Raw genomic sequence first — 19,837 nt, forward strand, 5'->3', positions numbered from 1 at the left:
GTGGGCTTGTCACCAATAGGGTTGTTATTTTGCACATTAAAGTCATTTGTAGGGGCTTATTAGGCTAATTAGACCAAATTGAATTCCTAAAGGCTCATATAAATAAAAGAGGAGTCTCATTTGTAAAGGATCATCACTTGGGATTTTCATATGATCTAGAAAAGAATTTGAACCTGTAGTTTGGGAATGTCTTGGATGTTCACAAATGCACTTTGATATTTGGAGTTGGTTTGGATTTTGGAGCCTCTTTTTCATGGTATAATGGATGGATATACTTGATATTGTCTAGTAAGTTCCTTTTCTTGTTGAATATCTTTATGTAAATGTCTAAAGCATGGAATTCATTCTCATAGTGAAGATTTATGCCCTAATTTATTTGACAAGGTATGAAATTGTGATCTTGGGAATTTTTGCATGTGTTACTCATTGACAATGTGAAATGAATTGTTGTAATTTGTCCATGAAACTCCATTAACTTTCTTCAAAGGGGGTAATTGTTGAAAGTGGCAGCTACGGCTTCTACTTTAGGCCTCCTTAAGGATCTAATTAGCTCATCTAAAGCATTTGTGACTCCATACACCCAATGGTCTAGGCACTAGTCTCATCCCTTGGTGTTCAAACTTAGATCTAATCCATATTTTTATCCTTTTTACCCTCTCCTTTTCTCCTCTCTAAAACTTCGGTCTCCAACCTAGACGACATTGCTCGGGCTTCCTACGATATTTTTAAAAGGGACTATTTTTCGAATCTGCTTAGATAGGTGTTAATTTTAGGCAACAATGGTATGTTCTATGCTTTAGAGCAATTTTACATCAATTTCTTTATTAGCCTAATATCAATATCCAAATTAGCAATCACATCAACATAATAGTAAAATGCAGAAAGAACATAAACATAAATAGTAGAAGACAAGCCAAGACAAGAGGACACAAGATGTGGCACCAGCTAGGGGCAAACCCCAATGTCGAGAAACTCTTGATTAATTCTTCTTATAGTCTTCAATAGTTCAACAAAGAGAGAGAGTACAATTTACAAATCTGATAATTTATAACAGCAGCGAAAGAGCCCTAACTAGAAAAGTCAATGCTCGGACAAACCCAGTCAACTCGGCCTCCAAAAGTCCTCTGGATTAGCCCAAAAAAAGTCCCGAAAATCACAGTCAAACTCAGTCAACACAGAAGTCAAACCTGCGGTCAATTCTATGCAGTCAACATTGGTCAAATAGTACAGAATGCCTCGATTTCTGTGCCCAAAAATGTGGCCTGCTCAAAAAAAGATTTCCCTCACAAAACGCAGTCAAACAAGGTCAACGCTTGTCAAAGTCAGCCTCCTGAAATTTCGGCCTCGGAATCAGATGATCTCTAGATCAATCCTACACCTCTCGGAGAGAGGAATCCAAGAAAAATATCAGTTTTCATAAATAAGATGACCCATATGGAGTTTGGCTCTAATTGCCAATTTTAACACTCCCTCTCAACTAGGGAGAACTCCATCTGCTAATCCATCTACCAATTTGTACTATCTTTGCCATCAATGCACTACTCTGCTTTGCTGAACTATGAAGAAGAAGAAGTGATCGAGAATGTATCATACCGTTCTCTACTGACCCAAAGTCAGTCCCAAAAAGAGAGTGTCTCATACCACTCTTACTTACCCGAAGTCAGTTCCAATCGAAAGAGGGTGTCTCATACCACTCTTACTGACCCGAATTCAGTTCTAATTGATCCCCAAATCAATATCGGTCATCCTAGCATAAGGAGTATGGTAGTACACAATGCATCCATCAATAGTACTATGGTCCTTATCCTCATTTCCCTACCCATCTGCCAGATGAGAGGTACTTGTCATGAGTCCCAGACTGCATGGGTAGGATGTCTTAGCAGGAGAAGGATGAACCACTCATCCTACCTACATGTCGCCAAGGGGTATCACAGGGAAAGGCTGAACCACTCACCCTGTACACAACAAACCACTAGGGGAAGGTTGAACCACTCACCCTATGGTTGTTCACCACTCCAAGAAGTACCCCAAGCCCCTCAGAGCTCTCAGAGCTCAATGTCCATCTCATACAGGACCCTCATAAGAGGGTCTCTCCACGACTCCAAGTCATTCTCGGAAGGCCAAGAATTTGACCTTCCCCAAGGACTTTGTCAGAATATCGGCGACCTGCTACTCAGTCCCAATGTGATGGAGCCTTATTGCTCCTTGTTGTACCATATCCTATGTCACATGGTTCGAGTTCGAATTCGAGTTCGACAACGATTAAGTTCGATTCAAATTCGCATTTTTCGATCAGGTTCGAATGAGGTTCGGCATTAGGTTCGACTATACATATTTTTCAATATATATCTATCTATCTATCTATATCTATATATATATATATATATATATATATATATATATATATATATATATATATATCTGACCTCGGTCTAATGGAGTAGGAATAACCTTGTATAATGGACGTTGCAAAGATTGAAGGATTAGACATTCTCGGCACATCTGTTTTAGCATACAAATCTACCTAGACATATCACAATTGCACAACTAGTGATCTTGACATACCTGTGAGGATCTCAGCTGAATGGAGTAGCAAAGATCTAGGACAAAGGCACAGTGTCAATGGATCTCGCATAGCAGTCTTGGCATCAAGGCCTCGGTGATACTCCTATAGAAGTCTAGACTCTAGACAAAGAACAACAGTGATAGAACCTCTCTCTCGGCCTAATAAGGTTGATGTTAGACGTTGTCTCAATCACACACACACACACACACATATATATACTACAATTGTGGCACAATAACAAAGCCGCAGAAATGATCATTCTCGGAGGATACAATCCCTGCATAACAAAGAGCCACGATAACCATTACAGTCTCAGAATAAATGAGACAGTAAGGACCTCAGTATAGTGAGGAATAGTATCTCATCTCGGTGGATCTATTTCTTAACAGTCAATGTGTATATATATGTAATGGAAAGATCTTCGGATCCCTCACTATCTTTACATGATCTCACTATCTCGGTGTAAGAAAGATCACAATGATCCTGCAGTCATGGAATACACTCTTGCATGATCATAGTCAACATGATGGTCTAGAGTACAGTGATGAAGGTAGGATAAAACAGCTATCATGGCTGTCATAATGAAGTTCTCAGTGCATCATTAAAAAAATCGACCTTAAAAAATTCATTAAAATTCGCCTTCAGGTTCGTTGAGGTTCGTTCAGGTTCGAGTTCGTTCAGGTTCGACTTGAGGTTCGAATTTCAGGTTCGGCGAACCTGAACGAATTTCAAATTTTTTTTTCAGGTTCGCCGAATTTCGAACCTGAACCTTCAGGTTCGCCGAACCCTGTGACATAGACCATATCCCAGATAAAGTGGTACATGATATCTATATGCTTGGAGATATCATGAAACACGAGATTCTCTGATAATTAAATCCCACTCTGGTTGTCGCAGAGGATCACGGTGGTATCCATCACATGTCCAACCAGCTCACTCAAGAGCTTCCTCAACTAGACAGCTTCACAGTAGGCCATACTAGAAGCTATGTATTCGGCCTTGGCGATGCTCAAGGCAACAGATTTCTGCTTCCTGCTCATCCAAGATATCGAAGCAGACCCCAAAGAAAAACAGCAACCAGAAGTGCTCTTGCGATCCACCACACTGCCAAGGCAATCAGCATCAGAATAACCATGCAGCCTCACATTTTCGACAGTGTATCTCAATCCGTGAGTGATAGTGCCTCGAAGATATCTCAGAAGATTCTTGGCAACTATCTAATGTATATGATGAGGCTCAAACATGTATTGGCTCAATGTGCTAACTGCAAAACATATCTCCGGACGGGAGTTCACCAAGAACATCAGTGCTCCTATGAGTTGACGATACTCAGAAGCATTTCCCAATTCAAGTCCAGCAACACTACCACATAACTTCTTAAATTTAAGTTCCATAGTGGTAGTCACAGGCTTGCAGTCCACCATCCCAAATCTTTCCAATATCTTCACAACATATTTTCCTTGAGAGAGGAAAATTTCGCCTGGCTTTTGCCAGACCACCAACCCTAGGAAATAGTACATCGGTCTTAGGTTCTTCATCTCAAATTCAGAAGCCAACTCCCTCTTACATTTGTGAATGAGAGGGTTTGCACCTGTCAGAAAGAGGTCGTCCACATAAAGTACCAAAATGAGAGGTTTATCATTTTCAACCTTAAATTAAAGGTTCGGATTGGCTTCACTTCTAGCGCATCCGAGCTTCATCAGATAACTATCGATCTTCTCATACCAAGCCCAGGGTGCTTGTTTCAACCCATAGAGAGTTTTCTTCAACCTGCATACATGCAATTCCCGATCATGTATTTCAAACCCCTCAGGTTGTTCCACATAGACATCCTCTTTGATTGCACCATGCAAGAAAGCAGTCTTAACATCCATCTAATGTAGGTTCCATCCTTGTGAGGCGGCAAGGGCTATAATCGAGCGGATGGTGGTGTATTGGGCAACAAGTGAAAATATCTCATCATAATCTACACCTTCCTTTTGAGAGAAGCCTTGAGCAACAAAGCAAGCCTTGAACTTTTCTACACTTCCATTAGCTCCATGCTTGATTTTGTTAAGCCACTTAGAGAAGACAACTGATTTTTCCTACGGTCTAGGGACCACATCCCAGACATCATTCTTCATAATTGACTTGTATTCTTCATTCATAGCATCCTTCCATACTTGTTGCTTCACGGCTTCTTCGAATGATGAAGGCTCATTTTGAATGATAGTGCTCATGGTGATCAAATATCCTTGATACCTATTCGACTTCTTGCTTTCACGGAAAGTCCCCCTTGGTGCAATGTGTCTCTCGACATCTTGGAGAGTCTCCCTAAGCCATAAGGGTCTCCTTTTGGAGGAGGAGGAGGGCTCATGAGGAGGATTAATAGGATCCATAGGTTCATCAACAACAAACATCGTTTCGTCCTCTTTTTCACCCTGATTTCTTGTGTTAGCTTCTTTGTTCTTCCTTAGAATAGGAAGGTTGTTGATCTTCCTAAGGGCCATATCTTCGTCGAAGGTGACATCATGACTTATCTCAAATTCCTTTTGACCAACCACATAAATTCTATATCCCTTAGAATTTTCACTATAGCCCACAAAGATTCCTTTCTTCCCAGATGCACCCAATTTGCTTCTTTTCTCTTTCGGCACATGAAAATATACGAGCCTTCCAAAAATTCTAAAATGAGAGACATCGGGTTTCTTACCAGTGTATATTTCTTTGGGACTCTTGGAGTCCAATGCTTGATGAGGGCATCAGTTTTGAACATACACGGTAGTATTTATAGCTTCATCCCATAGAAACTTCAGAAGGCCTTGATCATGAAGCATGGCATGAACAACTTCTACAATAGAGCGATTCTTCCTTTCAGCCACACCATTTTGCTTGGGAGTGTACGGCATTGTAGTCTCCCTCTTAATGCCAGCTTCTCTGCAATAATCTTGGAATTCATTGGATTCGTACTCTGTCCCATTATCAGTCCTTAATATCTTGATTTTCTTTTCGAATTGGTTTTCGATGAAGGCTTTGAAGTGGTAGAACCAGGTGAACACTTCATTCTTCTTCTTCAAGAAGTAGATCCAAGTCTTGCGAGAATAATCATCCGTAAAGGTGAGATAATATAAGTATCCTCCCAAAGAGTTTACGGGCATCATACTAGATACGTCGAAGTGCATCAATTGCAATATATCTGTGGTCTTGCTATTACTTGAGGGGAATGGTCCCCTTGTAAGTTTTCCTTCGGCACATCCTGGACATACACCTTTATGCTCTACTTTGAACTCGGGCATACCTGTCACTATCTGTCTCACATCGGGCATCGAGTAGGGCCTTATAATGAAGATGGGCAAACCTTTGGTGCCATAGTTCAGATTGTAGAGATGTGTCGCAAGACATGGCTCCCAATGGACTTCCTCCAACTTGATATAAAGTGTCAACCCTGAACCCAAGAGTAAAAGCATCTTTAAAATTTCTTTCCAAACACATACCTTTCCATTCATAAAAGCCACCTTGAATCCTTTGTCTTCCATTGTTGAAATGGATACCAGGTCCTTCTTGATATCGAGTACAAATAGTACTTCTTGGAAATGAATAGTGTTACCATGATTGAATTGAAGGGTAACATTCCCTACTCCCTTCACGGGATAGGTGGCATCGTCTCCAAGGATGATTTCCATGTTTGTCTCCTTTTATATCAGATTAGAGAGGGCTTCCTTATATCCGGTGAAGTGCCTTGAGGCACCACTATCAATCAACGAATTTCCCAAAGTGTTCGGAGGAGAGGCAGTGGAGAGGGCTGATATAAAATAGTACACTTTTTGCTTATTGTTAACAACATTGGATTCTTCGTACCTGGAGTTCCTTGATTTCTTGGAGGGTCGAGCATTTCCTTGATGTCCTGCATTCCTTGTTCCTTTGCCATTTGACCTGCCATTCCTTTGATTGTCGTTGTTGAAGTTGCCCCTAGAATGATTGTAATCATCATCATGCGATGTGTCCCTTCGATTTGGACATTCCCTTGCATACTGGCCAAACTTATTGCAAACAAAACATCTTCCCTTCCTTCCATTTTTGAATCTTGATCTTCCTTAACTTTGCTTCTTTCAACCTGCATTGTTCTTCCTCTTGGCATGAGCATAGAATGTGGTGGGGTTGCTTCTATTAGAAGGCATTTCTTGCTCCACCATTCTTGTTTCTTCTTGAAGGCATCTTGACATCAATTCTTCAAACCCTGGAATTCAATCATTGTTGAGTGTAGTGGTTCTAAATACATACCACTCAAGTGGGAGTCCTCCAAGGGTGGTGAGAGTAAGTTCCCTGTCAAGAATGACTTCTCCAATCGAGAGTAGATCATTCTTGATCTCAGTAATCCTCAAGAAATAGGATTGAATGTCCTCGTCCTTGCCCTTCTTAATATCCTTCAATTTATTCTTGAGAAATAGAATTTGATTAGCATTTGCAATTACTAACCTTGAACATGCTGACCAACCTGTCGTAGATCTCCTCGAAGGTCTTCAATTCAAAGATATAGGCCATGAGATGCTTGTCAATGGAATCCCAAATAATATTCTTTGCTTTGACTCCACCCCTATTGTACTTGGTCTTCGCAGCAACCGGTGCATTTGAAGGAGGTTCAGGGATTTTACCCTGCACATAATCCATCACTTCTTTTTCTTCCAAGGTCAAATCAACAAACATCTTCCATCCATGATAGTTAGATTTATCATGGAGCTTGTCTTCAGCCAGGAAGTAGGATGCGGAACCCATTGAGTCTTTTGTCCTTGTCCAACTATCTTTGGTGATTGCTCTTTCACTCTTGCTGGGGCTTTGTCTTCACCTCAGCTTTGGTACCATGTTAATTTTAGGCAACAATGGTATGTTCTATGCTTTAGAGAAATTTTCCTTCAATTTCTTTATTAGCCCAATATCAATATCCAGATTAGCAATCACATCAACAAGATAGTAAAATGCAGCAAGAACATAAACATAAATAGTAGAAGACAAGCCAAGACAAGAGGACACAAGATGTGGCACCAACCAGGGACAAGCCCCAATGTGGGGAAACCCTTGATCAATTCTTCTTATAGTCTTCAATAGTTCAGCAAAGAGTGGGATAGTACAATTTACAAATCTGATAATTTCGAACAACAACAAAAGAGCACTAACCAAAAAAGTCAACGCTAGTCAACAGGGTAGATTTGACCTCGAAAACAACTCGGTCAAACCTAGTCAACTCGGCCTCCAACAGTCCTTTGAATTAGCCCAAAATTAGTCCCGAAAATCACAGTCAAACTCGATCAACGCAAAAGCCAAACATGTGGTCAATTCTCTATAGTCAACATTGGTCAAATAGTGCAAAATGCCTCGATTTCTGTGCCCAGAAATGCTGCCTACCCAAACAAAGATTTCCCTCACAAAAACGCAGTCAAGCAGGGTCACGCTGGTCAAAGTTAGCCTCCTTAAATTTTGGCCTCTTGAGATTTTGGTCACCTGAAATTTCGGCCTCCTGAAATTTCAGTCAAATCTGGTCAACATCCAAAACTGAAAACAACTATCTTCTTTGCATGTGTGGAGAGGCTTCCGAAAAATCCGTACCCAATCATGTGAGGAGAGAGAGATGTGTGAGAAGTGAAGTGTGTCCAAATGAGGATGAGGCATCATGTATTTATAGCAAACGTTGAGGATGAATAGTTGTTGGGCTTTTGAGCCTACATAAGTTTGTTGGCCGACCTTGAGAATTTGTCCATAATCAAAATAAATTCATAACTTCATTTGTACATGTCAGAATTGGATGATCTCTAGATCAATCCTACACCTCTCGAAGAGAGAAATCCAAGAAAAATATCAGTTTTCATAAATAAGATGACCCATATGGAGTTTGGCCATAGCTGCCAATTTTAACAATAGGCTACTACGTCAATGTCTCCTCTAGTGATCCTCCAGGTTTCATGGCATTCCCTCGGTTGATTCTTGAGAAATCTCAAGCCCTAGCTCCAACTTTGAAGCCCATCTTGAACATTTAGGTGCATTGGCTTTCTTGAGAGTTTGTGCACAAAGTATCCAATGGAATAAATCATTCTAAACCCTTTCTCCCATCCCACCTTGACCTAGAAAGTACTTTGAAGAGTCTTCACCCGAGATTATACATAAACCCTAGGTCTCGTGTGGTCCAAGCTTCCAAAGGATAGAAAAAGTATATTTAAAGGCATATAAGCATCATCCAAAGCTTCCTAAGAGGTCCTAATCATCTTAATAGCCTTGACCTTAGGTCTCCTTGTCATCATTAGATATCATTAAACCTAGGTCTAATTCTCCTCCATAAGCCTTTCTTGGGGAGCCATTAGCTTCTCCTTGAAGCAATTGAGCCATTATCTGAGTCTCTCCTTTGAATGTGCCTTGGAAATCACACCATAAGTAGCCACTGATCCTACCATCCTAGTGATTTCCTCTATACCTGGTCTCCTCGCATCGGCGAAAGTCCGTAAAAAGTGGGGGGCATTGACTTAGGTGACAGTGGGTCTTTGTCCCATTGTTGTCATTAGGTCTAGCAGTTGTACCATAGGTACCCCTCCTAGGACCCCTGCTAGATTGTGTGGCAACACAATCAATGTTTAATAACACACACATATATACATAGAGCCCCTATGATCATTATTCTTGTCTTGGTTTGTTGGATGACTGAATTTCAGAGACAGGTTGCATGCTTATTCATTTTTGACCTCACACCTGCCTGTATCATCAACAATCCATGCGGCCTGATCATCAGACCTGCCTTACAGGGGACTATTCCTCCTGAGCGAGGGTTGCCATCTCGTCATGTATTGCTTGCTTCTCATCCTTAAAGCATGACCCAGGTTAGTATATTTTGATTGCTGATTCAAAGTCTGCATAATCACTTCTTCTTGGCTATTCAAACCTCAGACACATGAGTTGAAGATGGGATATTCCAAGGCTGTGAACATCAGATTTGAGCAAGCTGTTTCTAATCGTCTTTTATATATGCTTCCTCAGCCTGCCCACAAATGCCATAGTTAAATGAGAACACATTCAATCTTGCATCCTTGAGGCACTTAAAGATATCTGTAAGTGTAAATAAAACACCAGCGCTATAAGTAATCAGCTGTCTCCTGGAGTTGCTTAATGCACAATCAGAACAAGGACATGGTTCAGAATGCATATTTTTCCTCTTTTCATTCAACTCTGAGCAGAGATTTGTCAACCTTTGTACTGCAGCCTCCAACATTTTAATGCTGTCGTTTCCAGAATTTTTGTTTCGAAGACCCTTGATATTCAGTTCTAGAGGCATAATATGCTGCACCCAGGTTTATGAATCCATGTATAGTTTCTTTAAAAAGTTGTATCCTTGAGTTATAGAGCCTTTAATCATTCGATGAAGAATGGATCCTTCAAAATGCATGACATCCCTGTAAAATGCAGGGACATGTTTGATAACCTAGGTTGAGATACATTGAAAAATGTGTTCTATTTTATGTTACACGCCTAGGGAAAACCACCGAGTACTTTCCCTCATATCAAGGACAGTACACAGGGTAAACCCTAGATTCTTTAGGGCACAAGGTCAGTCAAAAACAAGGCTTGAAGTCATTACAACAATATACTTGTTATGAGTTGAACATGTCAGTTGTGGAAATTGACTTTGGGTGGAAAGGATCAAAATCATCCCTCCCATCCACCTAAGATAAAACCAATTGACATTATCTTACAATTGACCATAAAGTCTACAAAGAGATTTTCCTAGATAATTTACATTCACTAATTAGTTCAAAATGTGTCACATATTTTTAAAGGTCCCAGGGAAGAAAGAATTTTCATAAGAAAATTTCTGATATTTGAGAAATGAAATAAACAACGAAAGATCACAAGAAACAAACCTCTAAGAAATCATTTAGTACTCCTTGGTTGTGAGAGCCTTGCCCTTGTTGCCGCCTTTCAATTTCTGCAACAAATTCTTCATCAAAAGCAAAAGCGACAACACCCTGCATAGATAACCACATCCACAGCTGACATAAAATGTGAAATTCTTTGGGGTATAAAATATCCAGAACCACGGATTATGAAATGTGCACTAAAATATTGACTGATGTGGCAAATTTCATGGCACTTCTGGCTTCACAATAACACACAATTACAATAGTTGTTACAGACAACGAATATGCTTAAGTATTTGCCACTAAATGAAAGAACTAATGTACTAATGAACTTCTCATTAACGTTAAAAGTAAAACAATAAAATTTAATTTCAAACATGACAATAGAAGCATTGCTATAATTATTAGATGACAATTTATCCTTTCCCAATTCAATGGAGTTTCAAATCAATACAAGAGAGTGCTGTCTAATAAGTACTCAGGTGGTGTTTTAGTGCTTAGATTAAAATCGTAATCATGTTAGAAGAAAATTACGCCCTAAAAGGTTTCCACAGAAACACAATTGATTAAGTAACTCAGCAACAGAATATCAGGCAATGAAAAATAATGTTGTGTTTTTTGCAACTCTAACCAAAGTTACTCAAATCAAATGGCAACTTCACTAGTGCAAGTGCTTGAAGGGTGTAGTATTATTATTAAGAAAACAGTATTATATGCAATCCCTAATCTGGCCCTATCAACACATGTACATATGAGTTCAGGAAAATTGTAGACTGTCAGCTGGCAGAGAATTTGTTCTCTGTGTGACTCTACACTAAATTTGGTAACTCAATATAACCATGGGTGAGCTGTAGCATAGGAGCAAAAGCCACAACTTTGTAGGCAATGAGTAGTGTGCACTATGCCCAAAACCAGATGCATAGGAATGCATCCCCGAGCCCTTGGTCCAGAAACAGAGATGCCCACGCATTGGTTAGACCAATATTGGTAGTGGGACATCTAGGGGATGTCTGAGATATCGGACCCCTCATCAATTCAGGGGACTTCTCTCCCAAATTGCGAGCCATGCATTACCTATGAAAAGCAAAGGATAAAGTGAAAATAGTCAGAAACCTTACTAATATATCCCCATACTTTGTTTTAGACACATATCAGACAAAAAACGAACAACAACCTTGTACTTCATCCTTGGAGCTGACAATTGCAAGTAGGAGCCAACAAGTTCACTGTGCCCACTCTCATATACAAGAATATATAGTTGCCATCCACAGGAACAACCGTTCTTTCTATTATGAATTAGATACATTTTAATTTTGGCATAGAAATGCTCCTCATAGCACAGCCACTTAGTCAAAGGACAGTTGTAAGTTATTATAACCAACATTTCCCCAAAAATGAGAGAACAAAATACAATTGAAATTGAAATTTTTCACATTCAGTCCATCGTATCAATATATAACTTTTGTTAAAACCAAATGAAGTTCTAACTCCTTCCTATGCTTACAAATGGATTGGATCATGTGGTTTATATATATATATATAAAATAGTTTTCAAAAGCTTTCAAATGAACAAATGTAATAAAAATTTGAAGTATCATAAGCTATGCTATGTTAAGGCTAAAAGATATGCTCATAAAAATGAATGTCAATTTTTTCAAGGGTAAAACATGGTATTGACTTCTTTATGTTGTTACATTGCTGATATATTTTATCAGCTGGTTTGTTTATTTTTCCTCCCTCTTGGTCACATAATATTTTCCAGCCCATCTTAAATCAGGAAACACATCAGACCCCTAGTAATTACAAGACCATGATTTTACACATTTTCCCCAGGATCTATGTGACAGTGCTTCATATGTGGAATTTTGACCAGCTAGAGAGGAGCAACCTTGGAACCAGAGGACAGACAGGTTTCCAGTGAGAGTACTAGACCACTGACCACATTTTCAAAAGTCTTATGTTGCTTTGTAAACTATGTCCCAAGCTATGTTACTGGAACTGCAAATTCTCTTTCCGGATATAGACCTGACCATTTCCATCACAGATCCACCTGGGAAAGGGATCCCAAAAGGCCAGAAACAGATCTTGAGAAAAGATACCAAATCCTGCAAAAGAAAAATAGATTCCGTCGACTTGAGGCACACACCACATGTAGATCCCAAAAGTACATATTATTTACTGTTAATGCGACTTGGTGAAACCTTAAACGCCATTTGAAGCCTATAAGATACCCCCTCCCCCCCTTCCAAAGCACAAACTTTCTTCTCCCTGTAAATTTACAATAGTTGAGAATGATCAGTGAGAGGGTTTACTGTTTTGTAGCTTCGGTGGTGCAGTTTGTGAGAACTTAGGTACTTGGTTACCAGCTTGAAATAAAGAATCAAAAACTATATTGAGGTTTTGAGAGGCAGTCACTTCATCAAAGTTTACTTACAGCATACAGGTATGTCACATCATATACATGTTGTGGTTTGTTGTTTGCTTTGCGCTATGTAGTTCTGTTATGGAGTTAAAGAGTAAAGACCATTGCTACAGATATATTCTAGCTCCCCATGTTTCCATACATAAAAAATTCTCGGTGTATTTGCCAGAATTATTTAGCTTTCACTTTTGTTCTATCTCAAGTATTTTCCATTTGGTCACCATAAAATGGAAGATCAGATCTGCTTGTAGGGCAATTGGCTGTTGGAGAACAGTCAAAGGTTGTGTTAACACAAAATCTAGCACCGTATATAATATGAGGTCCCAAGCATCAAGGAACAAGTCTTGTGCAGCTAAGGAAGGCTACCCACTGTCACCTCAATAGCTCTTCAACGCACTTTTGGTTGACTCTTGTCCAACTCAATCGGGATTTCCCTAACTAGGACTGCTAAGGCTACAGAATGGAGGCAAAAGGTGATTATTGAAGAGTAAGCCCTAGAAAAACAAATGTTGTAGAAATAGTGGAAAACTGCATGGACTGATGAAAGTAAGATGGAGGTTAGTCCCTAATATCAGCACCTAATCACATCGTGTGAAAAATAGAGTCAAAGAAACATCGATCTAAGTAGGTGAGTGCTTGAATATGTAAGGTAAATAAGAACTCATTTGCCACAAAAGAACCTTACCTTGCTAAACATTATTATAGAAAATTAACCTTGGAGAGTTAAGGTTGCCACTCATTAACATCGTTTGGCTATCCCAAATAAAGAGAACCAACATCTGAATTGTGCTTCTTATACTTCATAAAATTGCCATCAAAGCTTAATGGAAATGGAAGGTGTAGATCGATACCTTCAATGTTTAGAACGTTTAGCTTCTCCTAAATAACCGCATGGTTCCTTGCTAATTTTAGGTATGTTCTATGCTTGGAGCAATTTATTTCAATTTTCACAGTTAGCTCAATATCTTTTCTAGATTAGCAATCACATTAGCATTAAAGTAAACTGCAGATAGAACATAAACATAAATCGCAGAAGACAATCCAAGACAAGAGGACACAAGATGTGGCGCTAGCCAGGGACAAACCCCAATGTGGGGAAACCCTTGATCAATTCTTCTTATATGTTCTTCAATAGTTCATCAGAGAGAGAGAGATAGTACGTTTACAATAGAAGTCAACACTTTGACTTATCTAGATAAGAGCATAGATCATCTCTAAGAAGATGAAACATGAGATCAGTTGAAGACATGCTGCTTCAACTAATTCTCCAAGGTGCTCCTTCACCTATCATTGTGCTGCATTTCGTCATCATGCTGCACCCATCATCACTATGCTGCATCTCATCATGCTTCATTAATCATGACTATACCCATCACTATACTGCATTATGTGCCATCCCTGCACCATGTTGCCATATTGACCTATGTGCTGGCTGCATCTTGCTTGCTTGTTGTCCCGAGCATGCTTGTTGTCCTTTGCATGCTTGCTGTTGCATGCTAGTTGTCCCTTGCATGCTAGTTGTAACATTGCATGCTTGGTGTATTTGCTGCTAAGTACCATGCAACTGTCCCAATATTAGTTAGTTGTCCCTTGCATGCTGCTCTCCTTTGGAGATAGATGCTCTGGCTGTTCCAACAGTTCCGGTAGTTCCCGACAGTTCCAGCAATTGTGGCTATCCTGGCAGTACTGACAGTTCTGGCAGTTCCGGGCAGTTCCGACTTCTACCCTCTGCGTCAGCTTTCCGAGCAGTTCCGGTTGTTCTAGTTATTCCTGGCAATTCCGGCTGTTCCGACTATTCCTGGCAGTTCCGGTATTCCCGGCAGTTCCAAATAGTTCCCAACAGTTCCTGGCAATTCCAGCGTCTTCCCTCTAGATTACGGCAGCGTTATCCCTTAGGATCTCTCCTCCTACTAAAACCCAAAGACAAGTAGAGAGGAAGAGATCCCAAGTGTGTTGAAAATGACTTGAAGGCCACCTCTATTTATACTAAAACGTTGAGCACAAGTGGGGTTTATTTTGTTGTTGGCCGACCTTGACGAATTGTCCCATAACACAAATAAATTCATATATCCATGAATACTTATCAGAATCGGATGATCTTTAAATCAATCCTACACTTCTCGATGAGAGGAATCCAAGAAAAATATCAGCTTCCATTAATAAGATGACCCACATGGAGTTTGGCCCTAGTTACCAATTTTAACACTCCCTCTCAACTAGGGAGAACTCCATCCGCTGATCCATATGTCTGACTGTACTATCTCTGCCATCAGTGCCCTGCACTGCTCTGCTCTACTGAGCTCTACTCCGCTGAGCTCTGCTTTACTCTACTGAACCATGAAGAAGATGAATTGATTGAGAATGTCTCATACCATTCTCTACTGACCCGAAGTCAGTTTCATTTGAAGAGAGTGTGTCACATCACTCTTACTGGCCTGAAGTCAGTTTTATTGATCCCAGATCAATATCACAAGAGAGTGTCTCAAACCACTCATGTTGATCCTAGATCAGTTTCATTGATCCCACAGATCAATGGAGGTCATCCTAGCATAGGAAGTACGGTAGATACATCGATGCGTCCATCGATAGCCCCGCTATGGTCCCTAACCCCATTTCCCTGCTCATTGATCAGATAAGAGGTACTTCCCATGAGTCCCAGACTGCATGGGTAGGATGCCTCGACAGGAGAACTAATCATCCTGTCCACAGGAGAACGAATCATCCTGCCCCATAGTCGCCACAAGAGAACTAATCATCCCAGCCCACAGGAGAACTAATCATCCTATTTCACAGTAGCCATGGGAGAACTAATCATCCCGGCCCATAGGAGAACTAATCATCCTGTTTCACAGTTGCCACGGGGTATCACAGGGGAAGGTTGAACCAGTCATCTTGTACATAGCGCACCACCAAGGGAGGGTGAGTCGCCCTATGGTTGTATGTTGCTCCAGTAAGTATCCCAAGCCCCCTAGAGCTCCCAAACCTCAATGCATGCAACATGCAGGACCCTTATAAGAAGGTCTCTCAACGACTCCAAGTCGTTCGGGAAAGTCACAGATTTGACCTTTCCCTGGGGCTTTGACAAAATGTCTGCAACTTGTACATCAGTCTCAATGCAATGGAGCCTCCTCGCTCATCGACTTACCATATCCCAGATAAGGCAGTATCTGATGTCTATCTATTGGAGCAATCATCAAATATAGGATTCCTCAATAATCGAATCCCCCCTCTGGTTGTCACAGAGAATCACATTGGTATTTATCATGTGTACAAACCAGTGTTGAAAATATCGGTATCGGCAAAATATCGGCAAGGGTCCAGAAAATATCTTATCGGCAATATCGGCAAAATATCGGCAAATATCGGCAAGCATAAAAAATAATTTTTTCAAATTTTTAAATATAGCCGATATTTTCAAAATATCGCGATATTTTGCCGATATTTTCCGATATTTGCCGATATTTTGAAAATATCGCGATATTTTCTCGGCGATATATCGTTTTGCCGAAAATATCGCGATATTTTCGAATATCGCCGATATTATCAACAGTGGTACAAACAGCTCACTTAAGAGCTTCTGCAACCATGTAGCTTCACACGAGATCATACTCGTAGCTATGTATTCGGTCTCGACGGTGCTTATAGCAACCGACTTCTGCTTCCTGCTCATCCATGATATCGAACCAGAATCCAAAGAGAACCAGCACTAAGAAGTGCTCTAGTGATCCTCCACACTGCTTGCCCAGTCAACATTCGAATAATCATGCAGCTTCATATTTTCGACAATGTATCTCAATCCATGAGAGATTGTGCCTCGAAGATATTTCAGAAGATTCTTGGCACCAATCTAGTGAGGCTCAATCAAATATGAGCTCACCATGCTAACTGCAAAACATATGTCCGGACGGAAGTTCACCAAGAACATCAACGCGAATGAGTTTATGAAACTCAAATGCATTTCCCAAATCTGGTCCGACATCACTACCATATAACTTCTGAAAGTTAAAATCCTCGAGGTAGTCACAGGGTTGCAGTTTATCATTCCACATCCGGAATCCAACTACCTCTTACTTCTGCAAGTGAGAGGGTCTTCACCTGTTTGAAATAGGTTGTCCTCAGATGGTGCTGGTAGGAGAGGTCTATCATCCACAACCTTCAAACAATGATTTGGATCGGCTTGACTCTCAATGAATCTTAGCTTCATTTGACAGCTATCAATCCTCTCATACTACACCCGGGGAGTTTTGCTTCAAGCCATAGAGGGCTTTCTTCCACCTGCATACGTGAGATTCCTGATCATGAATCTCAAACCGCTCGGGTTGTTCCAAACCTATGGACCTGCTACATGAGGGGAATGGTCCCCTTGTAAGATTTTCCTTCGGTACATCTCAAACATGTACTTTCATGCTCTTTTTGAATTCAGGCATCCTTGTCACCATCTAACTCACAGACCTCCGGTGTTATGTGTCAATAGACATGGTCCCCAGTGGACTTCCTGCAACTTGATACAACCCTGAACTCAAAAACATCTTTGAAAATTCTATTTTCAAACATGTACCTTTCCATCGATGATTGCCACCATGTAACCTTTGACTTCCATTACCGAAATGGATACCAGGTTCTTCTTGCGATCAGGTACATAAAAGATATTCTGTAAATGAATCGAGTTACCCTCATTCAATTGAGGGGTAACATTCCCTACACCCTTTTCGGGATAGGTGGCATCGGCTCCAAGTATAATCCCACGATTGTTTCCATCTCTACCAAATTAGAGAGTGCACCATACTATCTGATGAAGTGCCTTGAAGCACTACAATCAATAAGCCAGATTCCCAAAGAATCTGTAGGAGAAAGCCAATACAAGATAACGCTTCTTTATCTTTTCAAAAACAACATTTGATTCTTCATTCCTGGGGTTCCTTGCTTTCTTTGAAGAGTCGGCCATTTCTTTGATGACCTGCATTACCTGTCATTCCTTCAATCATTGAAGATGTCCCTAGAATGATTGTTACCTTCATCAAGAGATGTGTCTATGCCATTCGGACACTCCTTCGCATAATGGTTGAACGTATTGCAACCAAGGCATCTGCCTTTCCTTCCACCCTTAGATCCGGACTTCCCAATGAAGTGATCTTTAGGTAGGCCATCAGAAACTTCCGTTGTGTCATTCTAATAATATTCTCTTCTTTGACTTCACCCTCGGTGAATTTGAAGAGGGATGAGGAATCTAATGATCCTTTTGTCCTTTCCCAACTGTCTTTGGTGATTGCTCTTTCACTCTTGCTTGGTCATTGTCTTCACCTCAGCTCTGATACCATGTTAATTTTAGGTATGTTCTATGCTTGGAGCAATTTATTTCAATTTTCACAATTAGCTCAATATCTTTTCCAGATTAGCAATCACATTAGCATTAAAGTAAAATGCAAATAGAACATAAACATAAATCGCAGAAGACAAGCCAAGACAAGAGGACATAAGATGTGGCACTAGCCAGGGACAAACCCCAATGCGGGGAAACCCTTTATCGATTTTTCTTATATGTTCTTCAATAGTTCAGCAGAGAGAGAGAGATAGTATGTTTACAACAGAAGTCAACACTTTGACTTATCTAGATAAGAGCATAGATCATCTCTAAGAAGATGATACATGAGATCAGTTGAAGACATGCTACTTCAACTGATTCTCCAAGGTGACTCCTTCACCTATCGTTGTGCTAATTTTGTCATCATGCTGCACCTCACTGTGCTGCACCATGCTACACCCATCATCACTATGCTGCATCTCATCATGCTTCATTAATCATGATTGTACCCATCACTATAATGCATTATGTGCCATTGTTGCACCATGTTGCCATACTAACCTATGTGCTCGCTGCATCTTGCTTGCTTGTTGTCCCTAGCATGCTTGTTGTTGCATGCTAGCTGTCCCTTGCATGCTAGCTGTAACATTGCATGCTTGGTGTAATTGCTGCTAAGTACCATACAACTATCCCAATGTTAGTTAGTTGTCCCTTACATGCTGCTCTCCTTCGGAGACAGATGTTCTCGTTGTTCCGGCAATTTCGGTTGTTCTCAACAGTTCCGGCAATTCTAGCTATTCCCAACAATTCCGACAGTTCCAACTTTTCACAGTAGTTCCGGGCAGTTCCGGCTTCCGCCCTCTGCGTCAGCTTTCCGAGCAGTTTTAGCAATTCCCGCTGTTTTGGCTATTCCTGGCAGTTCTGGCTATTCCGGCTATTCCTGGCAGTTCCAGCGTCTGCCCTCTAGATTAGGGCAGCGTTATCTCTTAGGATTTCTCCTCCTACTTAAACCCAAAGACAAGTAGAGAGGAAGAGATCCCAAGTGTATTGAAAATGACTTGAAGGCCACTTCTATTTATACTAAAATGTTGAGCACAAGTGGGGTTTATTTGGTTGTTGGCCGACCTTGACGAATTGTCCCATAACACAAATAAATTCATATCTCCATGAATACTTATCGGAATCGGATGATCTTTAGATCAATCCTACACCTCTCGATGAGAGGGATCCAAGAAAAATATTAGCTTCCATTAATAAGATGACCCACATGGAGTTTGGCCTTATTTGCCAATTTTAACATTCCTCCTCATGAGGAGATTCACACTCACTACAAAAGAAATCTCTAGCTTAAATAATTTGAAATATTCCAACAATTTGAATCGTTCTTCGAAAATTTCCATTCCATAATTCCTCCTAAGATTAAGAACTCTTTCTATGTCATGGATGGCGAAGTATTTTGTTTTAATATCTTCAATGCACATCCTCTCCAAGAAAAATGACAACTTTGAATCAAATACATTGATATAAAACTTTTTAAGACAAACCTTATTTACCCAAGGATGGATCACCACATGTGCCTTGATGAACTTGAGATGAAATTTCCAATGAGGTTCATGTTCTTCCTTTTTAACATGAAAGAATTTGTGCCACAAGGACTTAGCATCGCTTCATAA

At 40.4% G+C, this 19,837-nt stretch overlaps 1 protein-coding gene across 1 annotated transcript in view; it reads right to left on the reverse strand.

Annotated features, from left to right (window-relative positions):
- Positions 1 to 19,837, reverse strand: part of LOC149248834 (uncharacterized) — a 265,848-nt gene that overhangs the window by 30,923 nt on the left and 215,088 nt on the right. The window contains exon 28 of the mRNA XM_089451173.1: positions 10,444 to 10,548. Within this exon, the coding sequence (XP_089307299.1) occupies positions 10,444 to 10,548 (105 nt within the window). The remainder of the gene's footprint in view (positions 1 to 10,443; positions 10,549 to 19,837) is intronic.

This window comes from Pinus tabuliformis, chromosome 7, assembly GCF_031772625.1.
Source record: "Pinus tabuliformis cultivar Carrire ecotype Pingquan chromosome 7, CPIR1, whole genome shotgun sequence".
In the NCBI taxonomy this organism is placed as follows: Eukaryota; Viridiplantae; Streptophyta; class Pinopsida; order Pinales; family Pinaceae; genus Pinus; species Pinus tabuliformis.